This window comes from Mobula birostris, chromosome 27, assembly GCF_030028105.1.
Source record: "Mobula birostris isolate sMobBir1 chromosome 27, sMobBir1.hap1, whole genome shotgun sequence".
NCBI classification, from domain to species: domain Eukaryota; kingdom Metazoa; phylum Chordata; class Chondrichthyes; order Myliobatiformes; family Myliobatidae; genus Mobula; species Mobula birostris.
In genome coordinates, this window is record NC_092396.1 from 44,853,279 (window position 1) to 44,869,095 (window position 15,817).

The 15,817-nt window shown below is 42.9% G+C and overlaps 1 protein-coding gene across 7 annotated transcripts in view; it reads right to left on the minus strand.

Annotated features, from left to right (window-relative positions):
* The window catches only part of hspg2 (heparan sulfate proteoglycan 2), a 551,229-nt gene that overhangs the window by 189,888 nt on the left and 345,524 nt on the right, over positions 1–15,817 (minus strand). For all 7 annotated transcript variants that reach the window (XM_072245063.1, XM_072245064.1, XM_072245068.1 and 4 more), the window contains 5 exons: positions 15,574–15,687; positions 12,004–12,131; positions 10,457–10,543; positions 6,935–6,993; positions 860–1,024 (listed from right to left, as the gene is read on the minus strand). In XM_072245063.1, coding sequence (XP_072101164.1) covers positions 860–1,024; positions 6,935–6,993; positions 10,457–10,543; positions 12,004–12,131; positions 15,574–15,687 — 553 coding nt within the window. The remainder of the gene's footprint in view (positions 1–859; positions 1,025–6,934; positions 6,994–10,456; positions 10,544–12,003; positions 12,132–15,573; positions 15,688–15,817) is intronic.

A 15,817-nucleotide genomic window follows, 5' to 3' on the forward strand; every position in this document is an offset into this window, starting at 1 on the left:
CCTCTCATAGTCAAGGCAGGGCAGGAATAGTTCAACTAAAGACCAAAGGGGGGAAAGAAATGTAAGTGGGTAAGAAGGTTTGTCTCCTCTCATATCTCTGATTTAGGAATCCCCTCAATTATGGAAAATAACCATCACAAAAAAATGTTGCCTTCCTTATCAATTTCAAGAATTATCCTGGGCTTAATGAGCATTATCAAGAAGGAACAGTGATATTCTGAAGCCCAGATAAATCAGAACAATAAGAAAGGGAAAACTTTAATCAACAATTAAATTAGAAGATCAGAGTTTAACCAACAGTCCCAATACCAGTTTCAGCTAACTACAATAATTTATAATGTGCTCATAGATGCAGTATTGCAGTTTCAACTGATGTTTCTTTATTTGCTTCTTGGATAGAAATATCAGCATCTTTCACTTTGCTGAATACTATAGCATAAAGTACAGCAAACAACAGATATATGATAGTTGAACTACCCTCAGTCTGTAATAATGTGGGACTAGTGTAAGATTTGGGTAACTGGATGGTCAGCACAGACATGATGGGCCAAAGAGCCTGTTTCCGTGCTGAATGACTCTATAAAATGGATTTCCTTTCACCATTCCATTAGCAAGCTTCATATCAGATGGGAATGGCAGATGAGCTCATACCAGGGCACTGCTGAATTGCCTCTGTTCAGGCTGTATGTCTTTTTCTCACTGTTGGCCTTGTTGTCATTGCAAAAACCGGTACCACCATGCCTGCTAATGAAAGGATCCACCGCAAACAACCAACGCCTTTCTGAGTGCAGACTGCTGTCCTCATTGCACGTACTGCAGAGCACTGAATAAAGCCTTTGGATACACCTCAATGCATTACCTTGGCCTCTTTGCTGAACGCGGCTGGACAGGGCCCGACCGTCAGCTCTGCTCCAGTAGTAGTAGAAAGGAGCTTGGCCAATGACCTGGCACCTCAGACTCACTGTGCCACCCTGTTCCACTTCCACTCTCGGAGGGATGACACTAACCACGAAAGGATTGTGATCTAAAGGAAAAAGCAATGAGGTTCATTATCACTGACATGACATGACATGTGTTGGTTTTATGGCAAAAGTACAGTGAAAGGCACGAAAATGACTGTAAGTTACAATATAAAAAAATAAATAATTGGTGCAAAAGAGGAATGGTGAGGTCGTGTTCATGGGTTTGTGGAACATCCCAAAATCTGCAAATCACATTCAACCATTGAGTTTTTTTAAAATTACAGGATATTTATTTCTGCAAGTTGAGCAAAGACTAAATTATATCTGGCCATTGGAAATCCATAATATTTCCATCGGCTATATTTAACCTATTCACGAGCAGCAGCCACAGGAAATTCCAACCTACTCTTGAACTACTTTTAGCCTCTTTCTTACCATTTAGGTAATTACTATTGTTCAAGTGATCTAAACATTTCAATATTTCTATTGTACAATTTTCCAAATGTCCGACTCCCCTGATTAAAGGAACGGTGTTGGAGGATTGGAGAATTACTGGCATTGCTCAGTTGTTTGGATAGGAAAGGATAAGCTCAGTAATTATGGGTTAGTTAGGTCCCACGTGGCCATCTAGTTAAGAAAGAAAAAGCCCTCGGGATCCATGGGAGGGGATCTGCTAGCTCAATTCAAGCTGGCAGGAAGGAAAAGGTAATGGTTGATGGGTGTGACTGTGGCTGGAAGTTTGTGAAATGTGGCATTCCAAAGGACTGGGTATATTGTCCCTTGCTTATTGTGATATACATGAAATATCTGGACTGAAAAAGAAGGGAAGCCGAAAGAAAAATTTGTAAATGGTAATAAATTAACTGGTTGACAGAAAGGACATAAACTGTAAATTGCAGGAAGATATAGCTGGTCTTGTCAGTTAGGTAGCAAGGAGCAAATTTTAATTTAATTTAATCCAGGGAAATGCAAAATAAAGCATTTGGGTGGTGCAAAAAAGGCTAAGGAAGGGGAAAAGAACAGTAAATGGGATGGTGTGGAGCAATCATCCAAGGTCCTTAAACATTAGAGGACAGGACAGGTGGTGTGAAAAAAAGGCATGTGGGATGTATTATTAGCCATAAAATTTAACAAGCAGCTTAGACTCAAAATACAAACAATAGCAGTTAGACCAGAGCTTGACTATTACAGACAATTCTCCTCACGGTATTATCAGAAAATCTGATTGTATTGGCAAGGACACAGAGGAGATGTTGCCAGCATTGGAAAATGGTACTTAAAAAGCATTCAAAGCTGGATTTTTTTCTTCCAAAAGAGGGGACTGAGGAAAGATTCCGATAAGGTGCATAGAATTAAAAAAGACCTAGTGAAAATAAGTATTTCCCTAAAAAATATTGGAAATAATTGAAACATAGAAAAAATAATTTCGCCAAAGCCTGATAGGAGTCTGGAGCTCACTGTCTGAGAGGGAGGTAGGGGCAGAAATTCTCTTCACATTTAGAAATACTGGTCTGTATTTTTAAAGAATCATGACTAAATTAGGCCACTTCTAGTGCCAGAATGGGGGAATTTCAACATGTGCAAATACAATGGATTGCTTCATTGCCGACGTTTTCTGTGATCCTGTGCTCATGATACTGCAGACGCTAAAGATCTGCTTCAATTCTATCTATATGAGTGACTCTGAGTTTCCAGTCACCTCTCACAGCCTCACTTCCACTCTGGCTCAGGCCTCCTCTATAGTTCTAAGCCTAGCATGGACTAGAGCAGTGGTCCCCAACCACCGGGCCGCAAAGCATGTGCTACCAGGCCGCAAGGAAACGATATCATTTGGCGATATGAAATGATATGAGTCAGTTGCGCATTTCCTCATTCCCTGTCACGCCCACTGTTGAACTTGAATGCACGCGAGGTCATCTGTCGGTCATTAACCTACAACTACTCGATGAGTAAAAAACAAACATCACTTGAGTTTCTTTGGAAGAGGTGGTAGGGGATGTAAAAGGCTTAATGACGATGATATCACAGAACCAGCTGAGGCCGAGACTGCAAAAAAAAAAGAAAGCTTCTTTCAACAGAAAATACGACGAGTTGTACATAAAATATGGCTTTATTGCGACCGGTGACTCGCATGCTCCAAGACCCCTGTGTGAAATGTGGAGACAAGCTGTCTAATGAGACAATGAAACCCTGAAAACTGCTTTGGCACCTTGAGTCCAAGCACCCTGCACTCAAAGACAAACCCGTTGAGTTTTTTGAGTGGAAAAAACGTGAGCAAGCGGAACAGAAGCAAGTGCTGAGAGCCACCACCTCCACAAATGCTGCTGCTCTGAGAGCATTGTACTTAGTGGCTAGCCGTATTGCTAAGGCTAAGAAGCCTTTCACTGTTGGTGAAGAATTGACTCTGCCTGCTGCCAAGGACATGTGCCGTGAACTGTTGAGAGAAGCTGCAGCTAACAAGGTGGCACAGGTTTCTCTTTCAGCTACCACAGTTTCAAGGAGAATCGATGACATAGCGGAGGACATCGAAGCACAGCTGTTGGAACGGCTTAACAAGTCACCATGGTATGCTATCCAGGTCCATGAGTCTACCGATGTCGACAACAAGGCAATACTGCTGGTTTATGTGCGATATATATTTCAAGACGATGTGTAGGAGGATATGTTGTGTGCACTGCCGCTGCCAACTAACACAACTGGGGCAGAACTATTCAACTCTTTGAATGACTACATGTCAGGCAAACTGGACTGGTCATTCTGTGTTGGAATATGCACAGACGGGGCTGCACCTATGACTGGACGGCTGTCTGGTTTCACTACCCGAGTCAAAGAGGTTGCTCCTGAATTCCAGTCTACACACTGTGTCACACACAGGGAAATGCTGACTAGCCAAAAAATGTCACCTGATCTTATCAGCATATTTAGTGACATAGAAACATAGAAAATAGGTGCAGGAGTAGGCCATTCGGCCCTTCGAGCCTGCACCGCCATTTATTATGATCATGGCTGATCATCCAACTCAGAACCCCGCCCCAGCCTTCCCTCCATACCCCCGATCCCCGTAGCCACAAGGGCCATATCTAACTCCCTCTTAAGTATAGCCAATGAACTGGCCTCAACTGTTTCCTGTGGCAGAGAATTCCACAGATTCACCACTCTCTGTATGAAGAAGTTTTTCCTAATCTCGGTCCTAAAAGGCTTCCCCTTTATCCTCAAACTGTGACCCCTTGTTCTGGACTTCCCCAACATCGGGAACAATCTTCCTGCAACTAGCCTGTCCAATCCCTTTAGGATTTTATACGTTTCAATCAGATCCCCCCTCAATCTTCTAAATTCCAACGAGTACAAGCCCAGTTCATCCAGTCTTTCTTCATATGAAAGTCCTGCCATCCCAGGAATCAATCTGGTGAACCTTCTTTGTACTCCCTCTATGGCAAGGATGTCTTTCCTCAGATTAGGGGACCAAAACTGCACACAATACTCCAGGTGTGGTCTCACCAAGGCCTTGTACAACTGCAGTAGTACCTCCCTGCTCCTGTACTCGAATCCTCTCGCTATAAATGCCAGCATACCATTCGCCTTTTTCACCGCCTGCTGTACCTGCATGCCCACTTTCAATGACTGGTGTATAATGACACCCAGGTCTCGTTGCACCTCCATGCCAGCATACCATTCGCCTTTTTCATCGCCTGCTGTACCTGCATGCCCACTTTCAATGACTGGTGTATAATGACACCCAGGTCTCGTTGCACCTCCCCTTTTCCTAATCGGCCACCATTCAGATAATAATCTGTTTTCCTATTTTTGCCACCAAAGTGGATAACTTCACATTTATCCACATTAAATTGCATCTGCCATGAATTTGCCCACTCACCCAACCTATCCAAGTCACTCTGCATCCTCTCAGCATCCTCCTCACAGCTAACACTGCCACCCAGCTTCGTGTCATCCGCAAACTTGAAGATGCTGCATTTAATTCCCTCATCCAAGTCATTAATATATATTGTAAACAACTGGGGTCCCAGCACTGAGCCTTGCGGTACCCCACTAGTCACCGCCTGCCATTCTAATTCTTCCACATTGACGTTGAAGTTATCAATCACATCAAAACAAAAGCCCTTAACTCACGTCTGTTTGAGCAGCTTTGCCAGGAAATGGATGCAGAGCACAAATGCCTTCTCTTACACACTGAAGTCAGGTGGGTTTCAAGGGGGAGAGCCCTGGCCAGCGTTTTTGAGTTAAGAGAGCCGCTACAGAGATTTCTTTCAGGAAGAAAGTCACCACTGGCAGCACACTTTAGTGACGAGGAGTGGATAGCAAAACTCGCTTATCTGTGTGACATCTTCAACCTGCTCAGTAAACTCAATTTGTCACTTCAGGGGAGAATAACAACTGTCTTCAAGTTGGCAGAGAAGATGTCTGCTTTCACAGCCAAACTGGAAATGTGGGGACGGTGAGTGGACAGGGGCATATTTGACATGTTCCCAACATTAGCTGGGATTTTGGGAGAGACTGAGGCTACACCGTCTTTCTCACAGCTGGTGTGTGATCACCCATCTTTGCTGTCGACAGAATTCGAGCGTTACTTCCCAACCACAAATGACCCAAGATGTGCAAAGGAATGGATCCATGACCCATTTGTGAATGTCCCCGGTGAATCATCTATGTCAGCGTGGGAAGAAGATCAACTCCTCGAGCTAACAAATGATCGTGGGCTGAAAAGTATGTTTGACATAACATCTCTGCCGGCATTCTGGATCAAAGTCAAGGCTGAATATCCTGAGACAGCCGCGAAAGCACTGAAAACGTTCCTTCATTTCCAACATCCTATCTCTGCGAAGAGGGGTTTTCTACAATGAATGCAATGAAAACTAAATTGTGGAATAGACCGGACATAAGGAACCCCCTTCGAGTATCGCTGTCTCCCATCACCCCTCGATGGGAGGGCAATAAGCCCAGGACTCCCACTGATTCAGTGATATTGGTGTGTTGCAATGATTTTATATGTTCATATGAGGAAAATATGCGCTGTGTGTTTAATATTCAAACGTTACTTAAAATGTTATGATGCTATTGACTTATAAGTGACTTATAATTGAATTATTACTATATTCATGCGAGGAAAATATGTGCTGTGTGTTTAATATTAAATTCGTTAGATAAACCCTTTTAGAAGCAAAATTGAATGTATTAGCCACTTATAAGTGACTTACAGTTGACTTATCACTTATATTCCAGTTGTGATTAACACCGCCCCCACCACCCCATCAGCCGGACCACAAGAATATTGTCAATATTAAACCGGTTCGCGGTGCAAAAAAGGTTGGGGACCCCTGGACAGGAGGAGCAGGACACAATCCACTGTTCCTGCTCAGAACAGCCTTCCAGGCTCAACATTGAACTTAACAACCTCCATTTCCCACATCCTTATTCCAAATTTCTGGCCACTGAGCCAAGTTCTTTGGGTAATTTCAGATTATCATCCTTTATCTCCTCAGTACCCATACTCCCTTGCTCCTTTTAAAACCTCCAGATCCTCTAACTGGTTCAACAGGACCACTGTTTCACTTACCATGACGCAGCCAAGTATTTCTAGCATTTTGCTTTTGCTACTAGCACAAACTTCCACTCCTATCCAATAACTGACGATTCAGCGATGGAAAACTAGAGTCTTCCAAGTTGAGGAGCTGATCAGCATAGTTAACGTCCTGCTGTGGACAAGGCATTTTGCCACATTGTGCACTTCTATACAGCTCAGTAATGATAAAAGAATTGGTGAATTTAGAGACGTATGATCCAAAATCTCAATTGAATTAGTAGATTCCATGCTCTGATGTTTGTAAAAAGACATCGTTCTTGAAATGGCTTTTGGATACAAAGAATTACACGACAAATTCTTTGCAACAATGATGTGCACACAGATCAATAGAAAGCTTCAAATCTTCCCCTCTCAGACCTATTCATATACATACCAATCGGAAGGCACCTCTGTCCTGGAATTCCAGGATTTCCAGTATACCCAGGAGCACAGCTGAAACAAAACCCACAACGTTATTGGATGGAAAATCAGAAATCAGTAGCAGGTTGCTTATACCCCTCGAGGGTCAATTAAAACTGTCATTGACATGTCCTAGCACAATTTTTAGTGCATTTATATTAAGACTTGTATCTGTCTAATATATAAATGTAAATGACAAAGTGTGAGCTCAAATGATTTAAATGCTTAATTCCAGCATTGGTGTAGCACTAGAGAAAGCTTTACCCAAGACGAATATGCTAATATGCACACCACGGGATTAAGTGCAAACCCAAAGTATTCACTCAGGTTCATGATACATCCTGATCTTCTGTCAAAGCCCTTGATGGAGGACCACGGGCAAGGTTCAGAAGAAGGGGTGGGGAACAGGAGAGTAGCTATAGGTCTGAAAATCCACTGGGAGTGTGTTATCTCATTGGGTATTCTTCTTTATTAGGGAGAGGGGGGTTTAAACAAAGCTGGCAGGGGATGGGATCCAGAGTGATAGGGCTGAAGATGGGGCAGTTGGTATACATTGATGAGTCTGTGGGGATGGACAGGCAATGATGCGGTAAAATTGAAAAGGGTGAAGAATACAGGACTGAAAGTGTTATATTTTAATGCATGCAGTATATGAAATAAGGTAGATGATTTGTAGCACAGTTAGAGATTGACAGGTATGATGTTGCTGGCATCACTGAGGTGTGACTGAAAGAAGATCATAACTGGGAGATTAACAACGAAGGATACAACTTGTATCAAAAGGACAGGCAGATAGGCAGAGAGGGTGGGGTGGTTCTGTTGATAAAACATGAAATCAAATCCTTAGAAAGTGACATAGGATCAGAAGATGTGGAATCCTTGTGGATACAGTTAAGAAATTGCAAGGGTAAAGAGATCCTGGTGGAAGTTATACTGTATATGACAGTCATGGGGGATTTCAATATGTAAGTAGATTAGGAAAATCAGGTTGGTGCTGGATCCCCAAAGAAAGAGTTTGCAGAATGCCTATGAGGTGGCTTTTTAGAGCAGCTTATGGTTGAGCCCACTAGGGGATAGGCATTTCTGGACCAGATTTGACTAGGGAGTATAAGGTAAAGGAACTCTTGGGAGGCAGGGATCATATGATAGAATTCACCCTGCAGTTTGAGAGGGAGAAGTTAAAGTCAGACATTAACAGCATTACCGTGGAATACAGGGAATTACAGAGGTATGAGACAGGAGTTAGCCAAAGTTGATTGGAAGGGGACACTAGCAGGGATGATGATAGAACAGCAATGGCTGGAATTCCTGGGGGCAACTCAGAAGACACAGGATAGATGTATCACAAAGATGAAAAAGTATTCTAGAGGGAGGATGAGACAACTGTGGCTGACAAAGGAAGTCAAAGACAGCATAAAAGCAAAATAGAGGGCATATAATAGAGCAAAAATTATTTTGAAGTTAGAGGATTGGGGAGTATTTAAAAAAACAACAGAAGGCAACAAAAAAAGAGACAAGATGAAGTATAAAGGTAAGCTAGCCAATAGTATAAAAGAACATGTCAAACGTTTTTTAAGCTGTAAAAGGAGTAAAAGAGAGGCGAGAGTGCATATTGGAGATAGTAATGGTGTACAAAGTTACTGAGTATTTTGCATCAGTCTTCACTATGGAAGACGTTAGCAGTATGCCAGAAATGCGAGAGTGTCAGAGGGCAGAAGTGAGTGTAGTTGCTATCACTAATGAGCAGGTCTGGAGGGAGCTATGTTACCTGGACCAGATGGACTACACGCCAGGGTTCTGAAAGAGGTCCTGAAGAGATTGTGGAAGCATTAGTAATGATCCTCCGCAAATCACTAGATTCTGGAATGTTTCATGGAGGACTGGACAATTGCAAATGCCACTCCACTCTTTAAAGAGTGAGGGAGGCAGAAGAAAGGAAATTGTAGGCCAGTTAGCCTGACTTCGCTGGTTGGAAAGATGTTGGCGTATATTATTAACGATGAGGTTTGAACTTGGAGTCACGTGATAAAATAAGCCAAAGCCAGCATGGTTTCTTGAGGGAAAATCTTGCCTGACAAATGTGTTGGAATTCTTTGAGGAAATTACAGGCTGGATAGACAAAGGAGCATATGTGGATGTTGTTTACTTAAACTTTCAGAAGGTGCTGCACATGAGGCTGCTTAACAAGATAAGAGCCCATGGTTTTACGTGAAAGATATTAGCATGGATAGAAGATTGGCTGACCGGCAGGAGGCAAAGAGTGGGAATAAAGGGGGCCTATTCTCGTTGGCTAACAGTGACAATTGGTGTTCCACTTGGGTTGATATCGGGGCCACTTCTTTTTGCATCATACTGTATGTTAATGATTTGGATGATGGAATTCATGGCTTTGTAGAGGGGCAGGTAGTGATTAGGAAGCAGGGGGCGTACGGAAGGTTTTGAACAGATTAGAGAATGGGCAAAGAAGTGGCAGATGGAAGACAGTGTAAGGAAGTGTATGGTCATGCACTTTAGTAGAAGGAATAAAGGTGTATACTACTTTCTAAATGAGGAGATAATTTAAAAATCAGAGATGCTAAGGGACTTAGGAGACTTTGTGTAAGATTCACTAAAGGTTAACTTGCAGTTTGAGTTGGAGGTAAGGACAGGAAATGCAATGTTAGCATTTATTTTGAGAAGACTGAGATATAAAAGCAAGGGTGTAATGCTGAGGGTTTATAAGGTATTGGTCAGATCCCACTTCAAGCAGTTTTAGGCCCCTTATATAAGTAAGGATGTGCTGGAAATGAGGGGGTCCAGATGAGGCTCATGAGAATGGTCCCAGGAATGAAAGGATTAACATATGAGGAGTGTTTAATGGCTCTAGGCCTGTACTCACTTAAGTTAAGAAGAATGAGGAGGATCTCATTGAAACCTATCGAATATTGAAGGGCCTAGACAAAGTGGATGTACAGAGGATGAGTCGAGGACCAGAGGGCACAGCCTCAGAATAGAAGGATGTTCAGTTGGAACAGAGATGAGAAGGAATTTCCTTAGCAAGAGGGTGGTGAATTTGTGGAATTCATTGCCACAGGAGGCAGTGAAAGCCAAATCATAGAGTATATTTACAGTAGAGGTTGATGGGTTAGTCAGGGTGTCAAAGGTTATGATGAGAAGTCAGGAGAATGGGTCAAGAAAGATAATAACTCAGCCTTAATGGAATGGTGGAGCAGAGTCAATGGGCAAAGTGGCCTAATTCTGCTCCTCTGCCCTTTTGTCTTATGTTCTTTAGCTTGCTGACATGACTACTTGGACCTTTTTAATCAAAGACAGCTCCAGCCTCTAATTCCTCCATCTGGACTTCAGGAAGGTGAGAGAAGTAGCAGAGCCCTTGTCCACGGACTGATCGACTAGACCCCAGGCGGGGAGCAATTGAGAAAGTGATCTTGTTACCCAGGACTGAGCCCGGGGGGAGAGTAGGCTGCAGGGGAGTGGATGGACAATCAGGCCAACTTACCTTTCACAGTGCTGCCCAGTGTAGCCTGGTAGACAGGCTGAACACGTGTAACCACCCACACCATTGCTCTCACAGATGGGTGAGAACCTAGGAGAGAAAAACTTGTGAGACACACACCACAGAAACATCATTTCCACACAGTCAGATGCATTCAAATCTATAATGACCCACAAGCTGAGATTCGCTTTGCGCTGCTTTAACAATGACCATGTTAGGATCAATGACTGACAGTGGCAAAGGTTGTGAAGAGGGAGATGGAAGACATGGAGAGCATGGTCTGTCAGGATTTGGCAATGACTTTCTCACACCACTTGACTGCTGAACTACAGGGAGATAATTACATCATTCAGTCTCCTGCTGTAGCATCAGTGGTGAAAACAGAAACAGAAAGGAGTCAGTAGGTCAGGCAACATCCACAGAGAAACAGAGACTCTTACACAAGCCCCGTGGCTTCTGCGAGGGTGACACGGCCAAAGTCCGATCTGGGGGTAGAAGGGTGGGTTGGCAAGTTTGCAGATGACACAAAGGTTGGTGGTGTTGTAGATAGTGTAGAGGATTGTTGAAGATTGCAGAGAGACATTGATAGGATGCAGAAGTGGGCTGAGAAGTGGCAGATGGAGTTCAACCCAGAGAAGTGTGAGGTGGTACACTTTGGAAGGACAAACTCCAAGGCAGAGTACAAAGTAAATGGCAGGATACTTGGTAGTGTGGAGGAGCAGAGGGATCTCGGGGTATATGTCCACAGATCCCTGAAAGTTGCCTCACAGGTGGATAGGGTAGTTAAGAAAGCTTATGGGGTGTTAGCTTTCATAAGTCGAGGGATAAAGTTTAAGAGTCGCGATGTAATGATGCAGCTCTATAAAACTCTGGTTAGGCCACACTTGGAGTACTGTGTCCAGTTCTGGTCACCTCGCTATAGGAAGGATGTGGAAGCATTGGAAAGGGTACAGAGGAGATTTACCAGGATGCTGCCTGGTCTAGAAAGTATGCATTATGATCAGAGATTAAGGGAGCTAGGGCTTTACTCTTTGGAGAGAAGGAGGATGAGAGGAGACATGATAGAGGTGTACAAGATAATAAGAGGAATGGATAGAGTGGATAGCCAGCGCCTCTTCCCCAGGGCACCACTGCTCAATACAAGAGGACATGGCTTTAAGGTAAGGGGTGGGAAGTTCAAGGGGGATATTAGAGGAAGGTTTTTTACTCAGAGAGTGGTTGGTGTGTGGAATGCACTGCCTGAGTCAGTGGTGGAGGCAGATACGCTAGTGAAGTTTAAGAGACTACTAGACAGGTATATGGAGGAATCTAAGGTGGGGGCTTATATGGGAGGCAGGGTTTGAGGGTCGGCACAACACTGTGGGCCGAAGGGCCTGTACTGTGCTGTACTATTCTATGTTAAGTCAGGACCTTGAGACCTCTGATAGAGAAGCTTATGCTTCAAAATGATACAAATTGACAGCGCAGGACTGCATAAAATTCTTAATTGCATGTAAAGCACACTGAATGAGCTGTTAAATGTTAAGTGTTTGTTTAACTAGGTAACTTACTGGTTTTCTGGGATCGTCAGAGGACAAGCACAGGGTTGGCAATCCCCTGGAGTTCCGGTTGTGGCATCACCATAATACCCAGGGGCGCAGTGAGCACAGAGCTCCCCAGCAGTGTTATGTAAACAGTTCTATTTAAAGGAGTTAAAAAGAAAATTGCTTTAGTTAAGCCAATTTCATACTAGAGGCTGTAGCAGCGTATTAGTTATCAACACGTGTAGAGAACAAAGTACTCAGCCTATATCGATTTTGTATTGCGGTAAATCCATCTATTCAAGCTTCTTGTACCACGGGAAGCAAACAACTCATCCTCTGCCAATAGTCAACTAACATATCCCATCAGTGAGTTGCTCGATAGCCATGGAGCTGGACTTACTGCATACTGATGTTGTGTTGTCATCTGGACTTGTGTACCGTCGGACAGTGCATGGTCAAAAAAAAGTTCAAGTGATTGTCTTGGTTGTTTTTATTGTTATTGCAAAACCCTCTTGAACATTGGTACGTGCTACATGCAGTGTGCTGTGTACAGCTGGTACCATGTTTCATACCTTGCTGCCAGAGGAACACTGTTTCATTATTCATGTGTAACTGAATGATAATTGAACTTGAACACAGTTAAATTTCTCTTTGATGATACAGTGATGTTCCCTACAACTGGAAAAAATGAAGTGTAAATATTGCTGTCTTTAACAACATGTCCCAGCCAAGTGTCACTTCTTCCCCATGTCTCACTTCACTCACATCCTCAGTAAACACTCACTAAAGTTGCCTTTATACTAATGCCAAGGTCCAGTACCTGCACGTGGCATGACAGCCACACTCACAGAGAATAGGAACAGGCCTTTCACACCACCAACTCCGCACCAACCATTGAGCACACAACCATACTGCACCCGTCACATTATGTTCTTCACTGGAATCAATGTATTATTGTTGCACATACTGAAAAACTTGCCTCGCATACTGTTCATACTGATCAGATCATTATACAGCGCAGTGAGGTAGAACAAAGTAAAACTATAACAGTGCAGAGTAGTGTAAAAACTACAGAGAAAGTTCAATGCAGGTAAACAATAAGGCGCAAGGTCATAACGGGGCAGATTGTGAGATCAAGTACCCATTTTAACATACTAGGGAACCACCTGATTATCTAAGCAGAGCAGGGAAAAAGCTGGTCTTGGGCTTGGTGGAACATGCACTCAGGGTTTTGAAGCTTCTGAAGGAAGAAGAGGTGACTCTCATCAGCACTCCACTGCCTGCACACTTGACCACTTTACAACGACCAATTAAATGACTAACTCTCATGCCTTTGAAATACCGGAAGACTGTGGAGCCTCCACATGGATAGCAACACCGGATCGCAGCACAGAACATGGTTCATTAGAGCTGCAGCTTTGCAATATATTGATCAGCGCTCATTGCCAAAGCAGGGACTGGAACCATTATCAACAATTAAAGCAGCACTGCTTTGGTCCAATAAAGTTCACAATGCTTCATGAAGAAGCAAGCGTGATCTGAATCAGTCTCTCTGGGTCCTTAACCAGAGTTGTCACATCCCTGTTAAAAGCTTCCAGCTTCCTGTGTTGTTGTTGCACTCACTGCCCAGCCTTCCATCAGTGTGATCTTTGGTGAACCAGCACCATCACTCTCAATCAGCCTTCCCATCTACACATATGGAAATGTATTTTCACAAGATGCCCACGTGGAAAAAGTAGTCTCTCGAAATGAAGCTGGTCAGAGCTTGAGTTCTTTTTTGAGAAGAACATCGCTGTTTATTGAACATTCAGAGTACCCCTCAAGGAACTCCAGAACATATTTTATATTCATATTGGTCTTGAACAGTTTGGCATTTTTCAATGTAAAATTAATTTGAATACCAGTTTCCCAAAACTTTGCAACCTGGTATCCTGCAACACTGTGAAAATAACAGGCAAAACCTAGCTGGATTTAATTTTTACAGCAGTTTGTTTGACTTGCAGTGTTTTAGGCCTGCAATGGAAAGGTTGTGCTCTAAATCACAACCACGATACAGTGATACCGTGGAACCCACAAACAAACATCAAACCTCCCAGCTCAGAGCCTGCTTTATTCTGCAGCATTCCTACTGCTTCAAGCTCTTGGTCCCTGTGAACGACATTGAGTGAGGTATGACCGGGTTAATCAACACCTGTGGTAAGATTGAGTTAGACTAGATACACACCAAGAACTGTTCACAACTGGCTGGGTTAATGCTTCTTTTCTCATTACCCTGAAAATTCTCTCTTTGAAGATGCATGAGCTGTTAATCTTTGAAGGTTTTTGCTGCACCTGCTTTCTCTGCCTTGTCAAGTAGAGTTCTCAAGACCCTAAAAATAACTCAGGGCAACTAAAAAGCTCCTGTCTGGTTCTTTTTCATTATATTTATTACCTTTTGAAACACATCAATCAAAATACACCTCCTTCATTTACTTGACAAGCAATCTTCAGAAATTTAAACATTATTGAAATAATAATAAACGTCTGGTACCTTTTAACAGCTTGATGAAATTCTAATTCACTTTAGAGCCAGAGAGGATCCCAAGGTCTGCAACGAAATACTACCACTTCCAATAGGATTCCAAACTGCTTGGTAACAATACAGACTGGTCATCAAATCCAAAGCATCCTCCCTCACACATGTTTAGGGACTCATTGCTTTAACTAGCTAGACTACAGATTGCTTTTATGGGCCTCCCACTTAGCAGTCCTTTGCCTAATGGCTACACAGTGAAATGTAGGCCTGGAGTAAATAGGTTTCAATTATTTGTGCAACTATAAGGTTTACAGTACTCTGTAAAGAGGTTCCTTGTACCCAGAAGCTTTTAAAATCTCTACCATTCAGAAGATGGTAATTGTGTGACATCTTCAATCTGCTTCATAGCTAATACTTATTGGTACAAGAGGTCCATTGGAAACATGAGACAAGCATACTTGGACAAAGGGAAAATTTGTTATTGAGCACCTTGTACTAAATTACTGACACACTGAAGTGGACTGGAATTCATGGCTTTGTGGCAAAGTTTGCAGATGATACAAAGATAGGTGGAGGAGTAGGTAGTGCTGAGGAAGCAATGCGATTGCAACAGGACTTAGACAAATTGGAAATATGGGCAAAAAATTGGCAGATGAAACACAGTGTTGGGAAATGCATTTTGGTAATAGGAACAATTGCGCAGACTATTATCTAATTGGAGAGAAGATTAAAAAACATCAGAGGTGCAGAGGGACTTAGAAGTTCTCGTGCTAGACTCCCAAAAGTTTAATTTACAGGTTGAGTCTGTGGTAAAGATGGCAAATGCAATGTTGGCATTTATTTCAAGGGGTATAGAATATAAAAACAAGGAGATAATGCTGAGGCTTTATAAGACATTAGTCAGGCTGCACTGGAGTATTTAAATTTCTTGATTGGTCAGGGCATCAACGGATATGGTGAGAAGGCAGGTGTATGGGGTTGAGTGGGATCTGGGATCAGCCATGATGGAATGGCAGAGCAGATTCAATGGGCTGAATGGCCTTAGTCTGCTCTTATGTCTTATGGACTGTGAGACTACGTACCATGCAAGCACCAGTCTCCGGATGGCAAGTGTCTGAGTGTCCATTACAGTCGCACCGTTCACAGTGTCCCAGGTACAGACCTCCTCCAGTCCTTGTGTAACCAGGTGCACAGTCCTAGGAAAGAAAAATAAGAGATTCACATGCACTGCTTTTCTCAAGCATCCTTCTGGTTGCACTTTGTTCTGTCTAAGCAAGAAAAAGTAATCATAATGAGAAATCTGAAGAATACTTGCTAACTCACTGG